Source organism: Pongo pygmaeus, chromosome 16, assembly GCF_028885625.2.
Source record: "Pongo pygmaeus isolate AG05252 chromosome 16, NHGRI_mPonPyg2-v2.0_pri, whole genome shotgun sequence".
Classification (NCBI taxonomy): domain Eukaryota; kingdom Metazoa; phylum Chordata; class Mammalia; order Primates; family Hominidae; genus Pongo; species Pongo pygmaeus.
The window spans coordinates 77,539,251-77,558,169 of NC_072389.2; the positions used below are offsets into that span (position 1 = coordinate 77,539,251).

The window sequence follows — 18,919 nt, forward strand, 5'->3', positions numbered from 1 at the left end:
GGACCGGGTATCTTCTACAAGGTCTCACCCAATCCTAAAACTATTGATTTCTATAATACATGTAAATTAGAATAAATATTCTACAATTTTATAGCAGCTTGTTAAACTCTGGTCAGGGACAGCCTCTCCAAAGAGGTATCACATACAGCAACAGGAGAGCTGAATAACAAAAAGAAACCAGAGATGAGAAAACTGGGAAGAGCAAGCAAGTGTAACACCTATAACCTATAGACGATGATAAGCTGGACAAGTTAGGAGAAAAAGGATAAAAACCACAGGCTGGAGCACTGGTGACAAGAAGAAAGTGTGGAAGATTAGATAAATAAACAGGCTATTTAGACTCTGAACTTCAGTTGTTTGTTCAGATTTTATTCAAGTATAAAGGAAAGCCCTGGAAAGGTAACGACATGAGCTAACTGGTGTCTTATACATTGGTTGCTGCATAGGAAATGAATTATTCAAAGAAAGAATGGAAAAAAGGAGGCTCAATATTAGAGTAAACCAGTAAGAACTGCTAGTGACTTGGACTTGGTCAGCTCTAACAGCAGAAATGAAAAATAGCTATATTTGGGACATGTAAAGGCAAAAAACCTACTGATTAATTAGGGTGTGATGAGAAAATGAGGAAATCAGGTTAAAACTTACATTTTGGGGTTGGGTATTTAGTGGATGGAGATGCCATATACTGATAAGGAGAAGACTAGAGAAAGAAAAGTTATGAGGATAAGAAATGAAGATCAAGAGATCAGTTTTGTCCAAGTGAAGTTTGTGCCAGTGAGGATAATAATAGTAGGTAACACTTATTGAGAGGTTAGTATGTGTCTGGCACTCTTCTATGTATTTTACATGTATTGTCTCATGTAATCTCATTTAATACTCCTAATAATCCTTTCAGATAGATATTACTACTCCCATTTTATAGATGAGAAAACTGAATCAGAGAGAGGTGAAATATCTTGGCTCCTATCACACAATAAGTGGAAGAGCAAGGGCTCAAAAACATTCACTCATAACCAAAGGGACGTGTGAGACTGGAGTGCTAGGGAGATTTCAGAAAACATATTTGGTTATTATCAGCATATAGATTTTTTTTTTAACAAGGTCTCGCTCTTCAATACAAGTCAGGCTGGAGTGCAGTTGGCACCATCATAGCTCACTGCAGCTTGTAACTCCTGGACTCAGGCAATCCTCTGCCTCAGCCTTCCATGTACCTGTGAGTACAGATGTGCATCACCACGTCTGGCTAATTTTTTACATTATTTTTGTAGAGACAGAGTCTTGCTATGTTGCCCAGGCTGGTCTTGAACTCCTGGCCTCAAGTAATTCCCCCACCTCAGCCTCCCAAAATGCTGGGATTACAGGTGTAAGCCATTGTGCCCAGCCAGCACATAGATTTTTAAAGCTGAATAAGAAGGATTGTAAATAGGTAGGAACAACCATCTACCAAAGAACAGAGGTTGGAGGAGCTAGAACATAAGAAAATGGGTTAAAATGCACCATAAATAAATGGGGAGAGTAAGCTTCCACTCTGGGAACAAGGGCCCAGACTGATACTACAGCATAGGCATTGACTATAATCTTACCAAATGGAAGGATTAAAAATTTGGTAAGTGAATCGCTCCAAGTTGGTACAGCTTCATAGAATATCTCTAACTCAGAATTCTATGAGAAATATACCTAGTATTATGTCATCTATCCTCATGTACAGAAGTCAGCTTGCACTCATCCTATTACTTTTAGGGCTTTCCTTTCCTAATTCTTCTTTATTCTCCTGAAAACAAGGAAAAACAGGAAACAAGCCAGGAATTTTGGTCCTTGGCTTGTCCTTACATACCCTCAGAGCAAACGTATGTATTATAAAAGAAAATTAGAAAAACTGAATAAGAGTACTCAAATCCAAATAACCTCTGACACCATAATCAGCAGCTAATAACTACTGATGGCAGACAAGCTGTGAGGAATGAACTTAATGTATTTTACATATTTTTACCCAATTCTAACAACTACTCAATAAAGCAGATTTAGTCATAAGCCATAATTTACTGATAAGTAAACAGAAAGGTAAAGCAGCTTGCCAAGGTCAAAGAGACAATAAGTACCAGTGCAGGAACTGAAACACCAGTCTGCCCTACTCCTATTAATAACTACACTGTACAACCTAAAAATCTAGGATTCCTTTCAATGCTGACTGCCAAGTGTTGAGAGTGACCAGTGACCTTCATTTTCAAAATGAAATAGTCTGTCTTCATATTTCTAGATTTCTAAGTACATTATCAACTGACCATATCATTCTTCTTCAAAATCTCTCTCTAGTTTCCACAAGAACATACTTTGTGGTTTACTATTTACCTCCTATACTGCCCTTTTAAGTCCTCATTGCTAGTTCATATTGGAAATTCAAGGGTGGGTTTAATAGTGTGTACTCATTGCTCTTTTTTTGGTTTATTTGTTTTTTGAGACAGGGTCTTGTTCTGTTGCCCAGGCTGGAGTACAGTGGCACCATCTCAATTCACTGCAACCTCTGCCTCCCGGGCTCAAGTGAATTCTACCCCTCTGCCTCCCAAGTAGCTGGGACTACAGGCACACACCACCATGCCCAGCTAACCTTTGGTATTCTGTGTAGACACTAGGTCTTCCCATGTTCCCCAGGCTGGTCTCGAACTCCAGGACTTAAGTGATCCACCCACCTCGGCCTCCCAAAGTGCTGGGATTACAGGAGTGAGCCACCACACCTGGCTGTGCACTCATTTCTTCACTCAACCCTCTTATATCAAGTGATCAGAACCAGAGTTATGACTTTATTTTATGTATTTAGAGAGAGAGTTTTGCTCTTGTTGCTCAGGCTGGAGTGCAATGGCTTGATCTTGGCTCACCGCAACCTCCACCTCCTCGGTTCAAGCATTGTCCTGCCTCAGCCTCCCGAGTAGCTGGGATTACAGGCATACACGCCACCACACCTGGCTAATTTTGTATTTTTTAGTAGAGACAGGGTTTCTCCATGTTGATCAAGCGGGTCTCGAACTCCCAACCTCAGGTGATCTGCCTGCCTTGGCCTCCCAAAGTGCTGGGATTACAGGCGTGAAGTTATGACTTTAAATTAACACTATCTCCCAAATGCAAATTTCCAGATCAGATCTTTCTTATTATTTCTTGATATCCATTAACAAATCTTAAAGGATATGTCTAATTTGAAAGAAAATGTGTAAGACCAGTAGTACATTTAAATGTTTGGAAGCATTCACTAGTAAAACCATGTGGGCCTGGGATTTCCTCTGTGGAAAAGTTCTGAACTACTGATTCAAATTATTTAGCCAACAGAATTTTCAGGTTTTTCTATTTATTCTGGTGTTAGTTTTGGTAAAGTGTTTTTTAATGGAATTTATCCATTTTTTGTTTTCAAATTTCCTGACAAAATATATTCATATCCTTCTAATATCTGTAGGTTATGTAGTAAAGTTCTTTTCTCATTCCTGGTATCTGTAATCTATAAATTTTTTTATATTATCAGTTATTTTCCTATTGCATTTAATTTATATTATTTTGTGTTATCTTCTCAAGGAATTAACTTTTGGCTTAGTTGATTTCTTTGTTCAATGTCTGCTTTATATTGCACTGATTTCTGGTCTTATTTTTATACCCTTTCTCTAATTCCTTTGCATGTGATTTGCTCTTCTTTTCCTAGTTTCTCACATAGAAGCTTAGATAACCACTTTTCAATCAAGCATGGTGGCTCACACCTGTAATCCCAGCACTCTGGGAGACTGAGGTGAGCAGATCACTTGGGGCCAGGAGTTCGAGACCAGCCTAGCCAACATGGCAAAACCCCATCTCTACCAAAAATACAAAAACTGGCTGGGCGCGATGGCTCACATCTGTAATCCCAGCACTTTGGGAGGCCAAGGCGGGCGGATCACGAGGTGAAGAGATTGAGACCATCCTGGCCAACATGGTGACACCCCATCTCTACTAAAAAAAAAAAAAAAATTAGCTGGGCGTGGTGGCATGCGCCTGTAATCCCAGCTACTCAGGAGGCTGAGGCAGGAGAATCACTTGAACCCAGGAAGCAGAGGTTGCAGTGAGCCGAGATCGCACCACTGCATTCCAGCCTGGCGACAGAGTGAGACTCCATCTCAAAAACAAAAACAAAAAAATTAGCCAGGCATGGTGGCACAAGCCTGTAGTCCTAGCTACTTGGGAGGCTGAGGAAAGAGAATTGCTTGAACCCAGGTGGTGGTGGTTGCAGTAAGCCAAGATCACACCACTGCACTCCAGCCTGGGTGATAAAACAAGACTCTTGACTCAAAAAAAAAAAAGTTTAGATAACCACTTTTCAACTTTTCTTCCTTTCCAACATATGTATTTAAAGTTATAAATTTTCCTACATTCATTGCTTTAACTGTATCCTACAAGTTTCTGATATGCTGGATTTCATTAATGTTCAGTATAAAATATTATAATTTTAATAATTTATTATAAGTAATTTATATTGTCATTTCTTTTTTGACTCAAGGGTTATTCAGAAGAGTTTTGCTTAGTTTCTAAATATCCAATGATTTTCTAAGTTATCCTTATGATGTGCTAATTAGGTCAGCTGTTTAACAGTGCTGTTTGTATTGATTTTGTGTTGCTTGTTTTGTTAGTTACTAACAGAGATGTGTTAAAATCTACAATTTTTTCTTTTTTAAGTTTTTTTTCTTTTTCCTTGGAAAAATATTGAAGAAAAAAATCTACAATTATGATGGTGCACTTATCTAGGTCTACTTTTACTTTCCTTTTGCTTTACATATTTTCAATCAGTCATTAGCTACATATAATATCAAGTGGCTCATGCCTGTAATCCTAGCACTTTGGGAGGCCGAGGAGGATGGATCAACTGAGGTCAGAAGTTCGAGACCAGCCTGGCCAACATAGTGAAACCCCGTCTCTAGTAAAAATACAAAAATTAGCTGGGCGTGGTGGAGTGCGCCTCTGATCCCAGCTACTCAGGAGGCAGAGAATCGCTTAAACCTGGAGAGCGGAGGTTGCAGTGAGTCGAGATCACACCACTTCACTTCAGCCTGGCAAAAGAGCGAAGCGAGACTCCGTCTCAAAACAAACAAACAAACAAACAAAACCCCCAAAATTTAGTGATTATGTCTTCCTGTTGAACTGGCCCCTTTTATCATTATAAAATGTCCCTTTGTATCTCTGGTAATATTTCTGGTCTTGAAGTCTATTTTGTCCCACAATTTTTTTTTTTTTTGGAGACAGAGTCTCACTCTCTTTCCCAGGCTGGAGTGAAATGGCACTATCTCGGCTCAATGCAACCTCCTCCTCCCAGGTTCAAGCACTTGTCCTATCTCAGCCTCCTCAGTAGCTGGGATTACAGGCGTGCACCACCATGCCTGGCTAATTTTTGTATTTTTAGTAGAAATGAGGTTTCACCACATTGACCAGGCTAGTCTCAGACGATCCACCCGCCTCAGCCTCCCAAAGTGCTGGGATTACAGGCGTGAGCCACCATGCCCGGCCTGTCCTGAAATAATATACACCAGCTTTTATCCTTTCTCCATCTTTTTACTTTCAACCTATCTGATAACGCAGATGAATATCCCAGGCAAGTGTGTGTGTGTGTGTGTGTGTGTGTGTGTGTATGATTCTATTTATCTGAAATTTAATTAAAAGTAAAATTAAGAATGATAAAAATTAGGGTAGTGGTAATCTCTGAGGGGAGCTGACTGGGAAGGGGTATAAAAGAAATCTAAACACTTTATTTGTGTACTTTATGCACAATATCCTCAAGTTTTGCTATAGCTCAAGCTTTTGTTTTACTTTTTAAACTGTAGTCTTAATTTCTATTCTAAAATCCATTCCTTCCAGTATTTTCCATCTTAGGAAATGGTACCTCCAAAGCACCCATCAGCTCTAGCCAGAGGTCACTTACTCATTTAGAGTCCATCAATAAAGTCCGCGGATGGTTTACCACCAGGATCCCCCCCAACCTCTACTGCCACTCCAGTGCTTCAGTTTACCTTAACATTTCACTTCAATTTAAAAAAAAAAGCGACTTAACTGATCTCCCAGATTCCACTCTTACCCTCTGCTATCCCTTCTCAAGGTAATCCATGCAATCTTTTAAAAACACAAGTCATATCCTCTGCTTAAAATATTATCACAGTGCCACTAATTTGGATAAAAGCCAAACTCAACTTGGCTTACAAGCCCTGAACAATAACCCCCTGTCTATTCTCTAAGTTCATTTCATGTTACTCTCCTTAGTTCATTATAATCTAGTAGCACTTACCTGTTTTCAATTATTTCACCATATCAAACTCTTTCCTATCTCATGGCCTATAATATTCATCATCCGAACTCCTCATCAAGGTAACATTTATTTCAGGTCATCTCTCAAAATTTAAGTTTCTTAGAGAGGTGTTCATGTATTCACAAATTCAAAATCCACTATTTTACTACTTTCTCTCATAGGACCCATTAACTTATTTATAACACATAGCCCATTTATCTATGTTATATAAATAGATACACACACATATATATATGCACACACAATATGTATATATGCACATATGTATAGAGAATCAGGACTACATCTGTCTAGTTTGTCATTAGATCATTCCAAACACCAAGCACAAAGTCTGACACATGTTCTGTGTTCAACAAATACTTCTTAAATAAATCAATAAGTGGATGAATAAATGATCTTAAGACACTCGACTCAAGACCCAGGAGAAAACATTTAATTCCACTATTCTCCATATCATCAGCTGCCTTACCTGGGAAATTAAATGCCTTAAATAGCAGGCTTAAACATCAAGTAGTTAAAGAATAACAGACTCACAAATTACACAAGAAATGGACAAAATTATTAAGATTCCACTCCACAGAAGTTAAGAGTTTCAGTATATTCATGAAAAGAAGAACTGACAAATCCCTAATGGTGAACAGAGACACGAAGACCTTATGAGTGTAGAGAAGGGAAAAATTCAACAAATTATGTGCATAAACAAGTGAGTTTGGGACATACAGATGCAATCTATTCTTTCAGATCTAAAGTTTATCGGGATCAACTGACAACATCAGGTTTATCTCTAGGCAGAAACCAACAGAAACATTACCTTACCTAAGACAGTAATGTGCTGAAAAGCAGAATCTAAGTTTTAGTAGTATCCTTATACAATATCTCCAGTTATTACTGATCAAAAGCCTTCACAAACTACAAAGAGGGCAGTGTGCTGGGGACAGCGACATAGTTAAGAACACACCTCTGCCCTGTAAGCATATTCAGTGAGAAATTTACTGACCTTTACCCCATATTTTACTTTTCCAGCATAATGTTTTATAATGAAAGCAGGCTCCATCACGGCTGGAAATTCGATGTAAGAATTATCTTCATGTTGATGCTTAAACTTGTCTAGCAACGTTTGATTTGTAGCCTGTGGAAAGCTGAATTTAAAAAAAAAAAAAAGAAAAAATATCACTACAGAAAGATGAGAAAGATGCGGTAATTAGTACAGCCCTTTTCAAAGTACATTATAATCACATTGCCATCTTACACATATAGCAGTTTACAAAAGTTTTCACCTATATTATCTAATCTGATTCTCATAACAAACTAGAAAGTAATAATAAATATTGATGTTACTATTTTATAGATGAGGGATCAAAAGTTATGATTTGCCTGTACTTATACTTTGCAAGTAGCAGTACCAAGAAATTAACTCATTACATATTTAGCTTAGATTGCATTGTTCTGAAATACTGTAAAACCCAAAGGAAAATAAAATCCAAATAATATACTCTTTGGGGCCAACAACTTCCAAATAAGAGAATAATATCTCGATTCTCGCAGGTCCTAAAAATCCATAAAAATTATTTGACTTGCTATTCCTTCATGCATAAATAAGTAGTCATTTTCTTTCTATACCAATTATTTGTACTCATTGATTGTACTGATCAACTGAGCACTTAATATCCAGGAATCACACAAACAATATCTATTATTTAATTGCATAATAGGAAATATGGAAACACAAAATTTCAAAAGAGGAAAAAAATCATCACTGGTGTAAAAAATGAAAAAGTTCACACAGGACATAGTAGGTGTTAAGACTGTGATGTTAAAGGTTGGGAAGGGTTTCAAATAGAGAAAATATCATTGACAGAAAAAGGAGAAAGAAAGTTTCAGAAAATAGCTTCATTTAATGATAGCTGAAATAATGAAAAATAATGTGACATGAGGTTGTAAAGTTGCTTAATACAAATCTAATGTGTAAAAATCATTCCAAAATTACAACAAACATAGTTAATTACATAGTATACATTGCAAACCATACAGAGAATGGCCTTTAGCATCAGATAATCATAGTTTACATTACGCATTCTATCAGTGACCTGGGGCAAACTAGGTAACCTTCTTTGAGAAGGGGTCTTCTAACCCACAAAATGAGATACCAGTTATCACAGTGCCAGTAGAATTAAATAAAACTAGTAAAAACATCTGGCAACAGCAGGCATCCTCTAGGGATTAAACAAACATTATCGACTTTATATTGCCAACACTGATATTTTCCTGGTCACCTTGACCTGCTTTTGTATTCAAATATCTCTTCCTCAAAACATCTCTACCATCTAGCTCACTCCAAAACTTTAAAGCCATTTTACAATGGAATATAACTTACTATTTCAAACAGAGACAACAGCACAGCTCCCGTAACAGTCTCATCAATCTTCTTTCAAGTCACCAAAGCATATTATCAAAATAAATTTTCCTATAATAGTGCTTTAATCATGTGCCCCCTCTGCTCCGAAATGTATAGATCACCAAGGCAAAAAGACTTGACTCCAAGCTCCAAAGCATAGGCCAACTCAACCTCTGCAAACTTATATCTCACTACTTCACAGCAGTGTGCCTCTCTTAAGGCAGGATGCTCACTTCATCGTCTCTAGGTCAGGGTTTATTTGCCTTCTAATCATCTGAGTAACTGAAAAGCTTATGATATATTTTCTCTTACTTTTAAATGGATAATAGAAATTTTCAAAGGAAGGGAGACACGAAAACAGTCGTTACTTGAAACTAAAAAAGATGGAAAGTTCCTGCATTCAACAGACATGTATGGATACCTATTACATTACCAGGCAAAAAAAAAATTTGGAACACAAGAAAATCATTCATTATTGCTCATATCAAAGCTCTTAATCTAGTGTTCCTCAAAGACTATCTGGAAGGGTAGCATCAGGAGAACCTCTAGAGATTTGAAAACTACCAATGCCTGGATCCCAACTACTGCAATTCTGACTTAACTGATTAGGGGGATGACCTAGCATGAGTGGTATTTACAAAGTTCCAAGGTAATTCTTACGAGCAGGCAAGATTCACAAAATGCTGCCTTAAATGAATGCTCTAATCCTAACTTCAGTTGTTAAAATGTAGATTCTGTTGAATACAGATCTGGAATGAAAGCTTGAGATTCTACATTTCTAACAAGAATCAAAGTGGTCCACTGCTGCTGACAGAAGATGACACTTTGAATACTATGGGAAGACTGATAATATTCCTAACATCCTATTCATATGTAACTCTGACACAATATTCCTCCTTCCTAAATGCCACCCTACATCCTACAGAATCTAGCTAAAGTAACCTGCCCCATATCATACAGCCATTAAGTAGGAAGGCTAAACCAAGACCTCTGATTCTAAACCCATACACCTAGAGCACTACAAACACACTGCATGAAGAACACAACTAAGGATATATTTGACATTATATATTCCCTATAAAAAATATTTTTAGAGAAAAAATACTCAATATAAGTCCCAAAATAGTTCTTCCTACACGTGACTAATTTATTTTCAATCTAGTTTTTTTACAGGTAAATGGCAGAGAAAAAATATTTCATGCCTTTGCATCTTCTGGAATGTTAAAGCACAGAAATTCTTTACAAGGACAGGTAATAACTACAGGACTGACTCATAAAAAGGTTATTCAGTCCAGTATCCTACCTACAACAATACGCTGACAGATGATGCAAAGTAATTATAATAATAGGAAATTATATTAATTGTTAAAGCAGCTGCCAATCAGCTCTAATAATTATAAAGTTCTTCATTTTATTGAGCCAGAATTTATCTCCCTGATATTTATGGCCACATGGCTCAACCCCCGTAGCTTTCGGGTAACAGCAAAGAAGTGACATTCTCAGCCGGGCGCAGTGGCTCACACCTGTAATCCAGCACTTTGGGAGGCCGAGGCGGGTGGATCACAAGGTCAGGAGGTCGAGACCATCTTGGCTAACAGTGAAAACCCATCTCTACTAAAAAAATACAAAAAAATTAGCCGGGCATGGGGGCAGGCGCCTGTAGTCCCAGCTGCTCGGGAGGCTGAGGCAGGAGAATGGCGTGAACCCGGGAAGTAGAGCTTGCAGTGAGCTGAGATCGTGCCACTGCACTCCAGCCTGGGCGACAGAGCAAGACTCCGTATCAAAAAAAATTTAAAAAAAAAAGAAGTGACATTCTCATTATTGGGTTAAATCTATGTGAAGTAGCAACTGGTCAGGAAATTATAGTCTTTGTATAGTAAGATGTGCATTCAATGAAATTTTGTTTAAAGAATGACAGGACAGGACAGGCACAGTGATTCTCATATGTAATCCCAGCACTTTGGGAGGCTAAGGTAGGAGGACAGCTTGAGCCCAGGAGTTTGAGACCAGCCTGGGCAACAAAGTTGACTCCTTGTCTCTAAAACAACATTTTGAAATTAGCCAGATGTGGTGGTATGTGCCTGTAGTCCCAGCTACTCAGGAGGCTGAGGCGAGATCACTCGAGCCCATAAATTCAAGGCTTCAGTGAGTCATAACCGCACCAGGGCATTCCAGCCTGAGCTACAGAGCGAGACCCTGTCTTAAAAAAAAAAAAAAAAACGAAAGTAATTCTACTACCTCAGTTGCTGTTTACAAACACCTTAAGATATATAGGACAGAACATCATCATTTATCATTGTCATTTGCCTTTTGCATACAAGAAAACTGAGGACTAAGGATATTATGAGATCTGCCAAGGGTAGTTTTGATATATACAGTTGTGATATTATATATATATATATAGATTTTCATTCATGGTTCCTGGCTCACAACTCCTGCAGCCCTTGGTGTAGTCTTTTTTTTTATAATGTTGGGGTGCTTTAGGCCTCAGGAGCAGGCCTCAGGAAACAGAATCTCTCTCTCTAACCTTCTTCTGTCCTCCTTTTACCTGCCCAAGGGAGGCCTCTAATATGATTGCCGGTTAAAAGACCCTCATTCCAGAAAGGGTCCCTCCCCATATTCTGAAAGAAAAAATGCTGCACAAGAAGCCAGGAAGAATCTGGACAGACAGGCCTTGCTGGGTTTCCCACTCATGAGATCATGTTCTTTTGTCCAATCACATTTCTACACAGTTGTCAATAGTGCCTATGTAATGAAGCCTCCATAAAAACCCAAAAGGACAGCACTTGGAGAGCTTCCAGACAGCCGAACATATGGGTGCTCCTGGAAGGTAGAGTGCCCAGGAAGGACATGGAGACTCTCTACTCCTTCCCCCATACCTTGCCCTACACATCTCTTCATTGTATCCTTTGTAATATCCTTTATAATACACTGGGGTAAATGTAAGTAAGTGTTTCCCCAAGTTCTGCAAGCCACTCTGGCAAATTAATTGAACTCAAGGAAAAGCTTGTTGGTCAGAAGTTCTGGAAGAGTAGACTATTGACTGGCATTTGAAGGTGGGGTGGGGTGCAGTTTTGGGGACTGAGTTCTCGATCTGTGGGATCTGATGCTACCTCCAGGTAGATAGTATCAAATTTGAATTAGAGGACACCCAGTTGCTGCCACTGCTTGCTGGTGGGGAAAACCCCACACACGTTTGGTCACAGATATCTTCATGTTGATGGTTATGGTGTGAGAGCAGAGGAAAACATGGTTTTAATGTTTTTCCCAAATAACTGGTGTCAGAGAAGTGAGATTTGCTAAAAAGGCCCTGGCTCACTGAAACATGTGGTTTGGGAAGAAAAAGGATAAAAGGGGAGAAGATGAGAAACCTTTGTTCTGGTGTGGCCACATGGTCACCCAAGGTATGTTATGCTTGGTTATTAAAGGTAAAAGTTATCAGTGGAATTTAGAGATGGTTCCAACTCCTGGGGAATTGGTTCACTGGCTGCATAAGGAAATGCAAACTAATAAGAAAAAAATGAACTGGCTGTTATAAATAAATAGCCATAAAACTAGCTATTATAAATAAATAATCCCTTAATTATTGTTATTTATAATAGCTAAAATGAAATTTAAAGAGAGTACTGTGTTGGTCCTTGAAGCTGGATCAACCTCAGATCTTGGTCTGTTTGAGCTCAGGCTGCTGGCCTCAAAGTCACCCTCCAAGGACAGAATTGTGCAGGGACAACAAAATACCTCTGAGACATGTGGTTACCAAGAAGGTAGTCAATGTGGAAAAAGGGCTAAATGAAGTAACTGCACCCCACCCCACCTTCAGACACCAGCCAATAATCCATGCCTCCAGAACTTCTGACCAACCAGCTTCTCCTTGAGTTCAATTAATTTGCATAGTGTGAAGGAATAGTTCCATTTTGTAGATTGGTATCATTAGCTTCCTAAAGAACCTTTACTAAAATGGATTATGAGAGTAACTACATTAGGGGCAGCAGCTTTGGTTTAAATGCTACAGTGGAAAACATGTTTGGGTTGATGTAGGACACAGAGCTCACTACTAAGCAATCTCAGACATCTATACATGATTGAGACACACAGGACGTTATTCCTAAGGGAACAGCCAGCATAGTGGACTGGATAAAAGCCACTGTACGATCTTTTTACTCTGGAAAGGGGGATTGCCCAACTTTCCCTAGAAATGCCAAGCAGAACAACCCAGATGAAGCAGCTGATATGCTTCATATGCAAGCTACGTAAGACTAGCTTTATGATGATAAGGATATTCGCCCAATGAATGTGACTGTTACCTATTTACGAGGTTACAGGAAATGCTGTAGTTAAGGGGTCCCTTCTACACAGGTCCATGAAATGAGCAGATATGGGGGTACTACAGCAGTGCTGAGAAGGGCTAAATCTAGACATTCCTCTTGCATCTTCTCTCAAGCACAAAATGCCAATAAGAACTGTTCTTTTTGTCAGCAAGAGAGTCGAGACTTCCAATGGCTATGTGGCAGTTTCCCTAGTGGGAAGACCCTGAATGTAGATGGTAAGTGAGACTGCTGCTGGTAGCCCTGGGGGGCTACAAATGAATGGGTCTTGACAGGAATAGTCACTGACTCTGAAGTGAGCTTTTCTTACCCAGTGGAAGATGCAAATGCTCAGAGTGCCATTTAAAAAACAAACAAACAAAACCCAAAAAAACAGAAAATATCGCATGGATTTGGACAATCATCATCTTTTCAGAACGAGAAACACATTGTACAGCCTACCATGTCCAACAAAGAGGAAAAAAAATCCTCCTCAGAGTAACAGTTTGATGAAGGAGGAGGATGGGCAATTAAAACACTGGTTGTCTAAAACACGGGAAGATAAAAGAATGAAGGGCTGGCTTGCATGCTTTCACGAGTGTGTGCTCACATTCAACATGCGTGGGACTAAAGGAGCATCCCCTTAGGTTTTTCTTGTTTTTCTGGTTCATCTGGGAAAGAGGCGGTTGGGGAAGGTGCTGGTATGACTATCCAGTTCTTCCCAAGGGAGGAGTACACTGGTGTAACAACTATAATTTTTTTCTTCCCCAGATGACCTCAAAAAGAAAAAACTTTTCTCTCCCCTACCAGATGCAGTGGTCCTAGGACTAGGGCTGCAACTGCAAGTGCTGGAAGCAGGGATGATTTCTAAGCAAGAAACTGTAACTACATTTTTAAACCTTAAGTCAAAATTCCTAAGGGCATGATGGGGGTGGGTTGCACCTTCACTCTATCTAGCAAAATTGGGGCTAAGAGTGAATGCAACTACTTTTCCTGGCCATAAAAACAGCTCACTAGTTCTGCACCCATGTAATTTACCCTATCTAAAGGGGAGTGGACTGAGGAGGAGGTACTTGCTAGACTAGAATTGTTGTCTGCAATCTAAACCAGCAGAGTGGCAATTCTTAATGTGCCTTCCAAAGGAGGAAAGGTTTGGGAACTAATGGAGAGGAGGAATAGCAGCTGAGGGTAAAGATAGGAATAAATGGGTTATTCACTGAGGGAAATCCAACATTACATTAACACATTTAAAGAAGCTCAGAGCAAGACATGACACTGTCTTTAACTCAGTTATAAGAGATGCTCAAAAGGTAAAAGGTGTATGTTTGCGGAGACTGCTCCTGCTTCTGGAATCTGACAAGACTGAAAGGAAGCCTGCAAACTTGAGTGGTCTCTCCCTGGGAGACATATTCATACAACATGATAAAGAACTGGACTAATTACTAATGACTGAATGGGATTCTAGTAATGTAGCAGTATGTTTGAGTTGTATTTTCTTTTGATGATGTAAAGGATCCATGTTTGAAAGCCAGGGCGTGGCCTATGATATGATTTTATCGTGTGTGTGTGTGTGTGTGTGTGTGTGTGTGTGTGTGTCATGATTTTATCGTGTGTGTGTGTGTGTGTTTTCGTCCATGGTTCCTGTGTGTGTGTGTGTGTGTGTGTGTGTAGGTTTTCGTCCATGGTTCCTGACTTATTAACTACCACAGCCCTTGCTGTAGTCTTTTGTTATAATGTTGGGGTGCTTTAAGTCTCAGGAGCAGGTCACAGGAGCAAGCCTCAGGAAACAGAATCTTTCTCTCTAACCTCCTGTCTTCCTTTTACCTGCCCAAGGCAGGTCTCTAGTCTGATTGTGAATCAAAAGATCCTCATTCCAGAAAGGGTCCTGCCCCATACTCTGAAGGAAAGAATGCTGCACAGAGAGGCCAAGAAGAATCTAGACAAACAGGCCTTATTGGGTTTTTCACTCAGTCTATTAGTATGAGATCATACTCTTTTTGTCCAATCACATTTCTACACAGTTGTCAGTAATGCCTATGTAATGAAGCCTCCATAAAAACCCCAAAAAACAGCATTCAGAGAGATTCTGAATAGCTGAACGTGTGGGAGTTCCTGGAGGGTGGTACACCCAGGGAGGACATGGAGGCTCTGTGCTCCTTCCCCCACACCTCGTCCTACGCATCTCCTCATTATCTCCTCATTGTTTCGTTTTCCCTGAGTTCTGCAAGCTGCTCAGGCAAATTAATTGAACCCAAGGAGGAGCTGGTTGGTCAGAAGTTCTGGAGGCATGGATTACAGGCTGGGGTCTGAAGGTGGGGTGGGGTGCAGTTTTGGGGACTGAGCCCTCGATCTGTGGGATCTGATGCTACCTCCAGGTAGATAGTGTCAAATCTGAATAGAGGATACCCAGCTGGTGTCCACTGCTTGTTAGTAGGGAAAAAACCCCACATATTTGGTCACAGAAGTCTTCTGTGTTGATTACTGCGGTGTGAGAGTAGAGGAAAAACACGGTTTGAGAGTTTTTCTGTAACAATAGTTATAGAAATGGGATACAAATCCTGGACTTCTGACTCTAACACCTAAATATTACAGGGAAGCAATATAATACTTCAAAGCACAAGCTTATTAGTCAGAAATACTTGACAGGTTTGACTCTCAGGTCCTCCATTTCCTACCTATATAATCTTTTTTCTTGGATTGTTTCTTAAACTTTTTTTTGTTACTATAAAATTCCCCAAACAAAAAGAAATGCTAATCATTCCATTATCAACCACAACGGTTCTCAACACGGAATATCAAAATCACCTATAAAGCCTTCCCAAATAAACATATACCAGAGGTAAGGTATACAAACAGTGAATTACAAACCTTACAATTTTATGAGAGATAATAATTATGTTGGGGCATATAGAGTAATGCAAGAAACTTTTACAGAACTCTGGACAGAAAGTTAAGGTACTTTTTACTTGTGTTAACAGCATTTTAATTTCTTTAGATTAATGGAAGTTGACTAGTGATAGAGTAGGTCAGAGTGACACTAAACTGTTAGCAGTATTCTTTCTGTTGGCTTTTTATTCTACCACCTTACACAATCATCTTACCTCTAATAGTAAATCCTCAATACTTTCTATCTTGCATAATGAATATTAAACTAGAAATCAGGTAAATAAATTCAATTTCTAAATTTTTTACTAAACAGTCATAAAAACCTCACAACCTCCTCATCTCAGTTTCTCCAAATCTAGATTTGCCATCTCTTAGGATAATCAACTGTATTTTATACATTGTTGAGAATACTCTGAAGAATGCTACATAAAGCATTATTTCTGAAGCATATATTTAACTCAGTTATATTGAACAGTGTTAACAAGGAATAGTAAATAACTGGCAGATGTTGCCACTTACACTGCACGATCATGGTAGACATTACTAATTTACCATAACATTCTTTTTTCTGTTTTGTTTTTTTGGAGACAAACTCTTGCTCTGTCGCCCAGGCTGGACTATAGTGCAGTGGCGCCATCTCAGCTCACTGCAACCTTTGCCTCCTGGGTTCAAGCGATTCTCACGCCTCAGCCTCCTAAGCAGCTGGGATTACAGGCCTGCACTACCATGCCCAGGTAATTTTCATATTTTCAGCACAGACAAGATTTCACCATGTTGGCCAGGCTGGTCTCGAACTCCTGGCCTCAAGTGATCCTCCCGCCTTGGCATCCCAAAGTGCTGAGATTACAGACATAAGCCACCATGTTTGGCCTATCACGATATTCTTTTCTGCTAAACATGAAAACTACAAACACATCTCATACATGAAGCTCAATTTACAAAGAAAGAAACATGTAACCAAAAAAAAAAAGTCAACAAGTTTGACATCAATGTGTATTGAATAAATCTAGAAAAACTTAAGAAAAAAATGAATTCAAGTAATGAAGCCCATCCTAATTACCTAGAAACACACAGACATAAAAAAAAAATTGTGGCCACACACGATGGCTCACGCCTGTAATCCCAGCACTTTGGGAGGCCAAGGCGGGTGGACATGAGGTCAGGCGATCGAGACCATCCTGGCTAACACGGTGAAACCCCGTCTCTACTAAAAATACAAAAAATTATCCAGGCATGGTGGCGGGCACCTGTAGTCCCAGCTACTTGGGAGGCTGAGGCAGGAGAATGGCGTGAACCCAGGAGGTGGAGGTTGCAGTGAGCCGAGATGGGGCCAATGCACTCCAGCCTGGGTGACAGATCAAGACTCCGTCTCAAAAAAAAAAAAACTGTACAAAAAAAATTTGGCTCTTTATTTGGTAATGTAAGAAAAAAGTTTAAACTTAAAAAGAGATAAAAAGTCAACACAGCCAATAACAAAATTGAAAAGAATCACACTCACTTGCTTTCTTCATCCAAAAGATGAAGCAGTCCTGTTGGTTTTTTGCTAATAAGATTTATGCAGCAGGTATTATCAATGTAATCTATGTTGTGCCAGCTGATACCTTCAGTTCTATATTCCTCCTAGAAAAACCAAAAAATAAAATAACAATTTATTCATCTTGCAGAAAATTGGTACATAATATAGATTGAAAAGTTTTTACCCTGCTTAAAATTCTAAGATTTTAAAAATCACCAATCCACAAAATGAAAGAATGCATAATTTCAGTTGTACAAATCTTAATACAATGTATTTGTTTTCTCTTAAAAAGACATGCCACAAATTTTTTTTTGTTAGAATCCTAGTTCTAAGTTCATTCTAATCAAAATGTAGGGCTAGATTTGTTTTAGTCTCACTATCTGATGACTCCACTAAGTAAAAACATACAATGAAGAAAGAAGGCTAATATCTCCCACATGACTTTAAGCCGTCAAAAAGGACTATATTTCCTGGATTATCAACAATGAATTTAATGAAACAATTTCTGGGAAAAGTGGGACCCCATCACCCTCCAGTAATTATATGGAATTCATACACACTTAACTTTGGCAAAATAGAATCTTTAGGACTTTTTTTTTTTTTTTTTTTAAAGAAAAGGTTTTGAATTCTAAGGTTAAAAACTCGAGGTTCAGGTCTTGAGTAACTACTTAAAATCATCTTACAAAGCACTCCATTTTTTCTTATTCTTTCCTGTACTGAGATATATTCTTCTATTCATCCTTGTGATACTTTTACTTTTTAGACGGTTTTCTAAGGAAAAAATGCACCTGAGAATGTAAAGGAGATATGTTTCTGCACTGCAGTGATATTTAGGCATCAAGTAAAATATCCCATGTACCTAATTGTTTTAGCATTCACTTACAGTACTTGCAGCACAAGTCAACTACCAATCTGCAAATAGTGATTTTGAAATTCTTTTTTGTTGTTCTTTTTGATTTTGAAATTCCATCATTCTTTCTGTATTCATTATTATCCAGTAAAGAAGAATGAACACTAACATAAACTACAGTTACTCTAACTAGGAAAGGTAAATATTTAACTCTTTTCTTTTAATTAACAATTTCACACGTAAGAAATAGTCATATAAAGGTCACTCCCCAATGGCAGTAAGAAAGGTATTTCCCTCCAATTTTTTGCAGCATGAAAAATATACACACTAGATAGTATTAGCTTAATGATTTTTATAGGCATTACTAGAAGTCCAAAAGTCCTCCTCGTCATCTCTTCCCAACGACTATCCAAACCCTCCGACCCAAAGTCAGCTTCTAATACAATTAATAAGATTCCCCTATTTATAAATAGTATCTAAATGGAATCACATGACACATACTCATTTTGTCTCTCTCTTTTCTTTTTTCATTCAACTAATGTTTCAGAGACACAACCATTTTGTTGGATGTACCTGAAGTTCATTAATTTTAATTGCATTGTGAAACAACACAATCACTCAGCTACATATTGTCTATGGCTACTTTCTCAATGTTAACAGCTGA

General features: G+C 38.7%; 1 protein-coding gene across 13 annotated transcripts in view; it reads right to left on the reverse strand.

Annotated features, from left to right (window-relative positions):
• MYO9A (myosin IXA) overlaps window positions 1–18,919 on the reverse strand; it is a 308,394-nt gene that overhangs the window by 149,938 nt on the left and 139,537 nt on the right. For all 13 annotated transcript variants that reach the window (XM_063652720.1, XM_063652726.1, XM_063652723.1 and 10 more), the window contains 2 exons: window positions 17,388–17,509; window positions 7,302–7,443 (listed from right to left, as the gene is read on the reverse strand). In XM_063652720.1, the coding sequence (XP_063508790.1) occupies window positions 7,302–7,443; window positions 17,388–17,509 (264 nt within the window). The remainder of the gene's footprint in view (window positions 1–7,301; window positions 7,444–17,387; window positions 17,510–18,919) is intronic.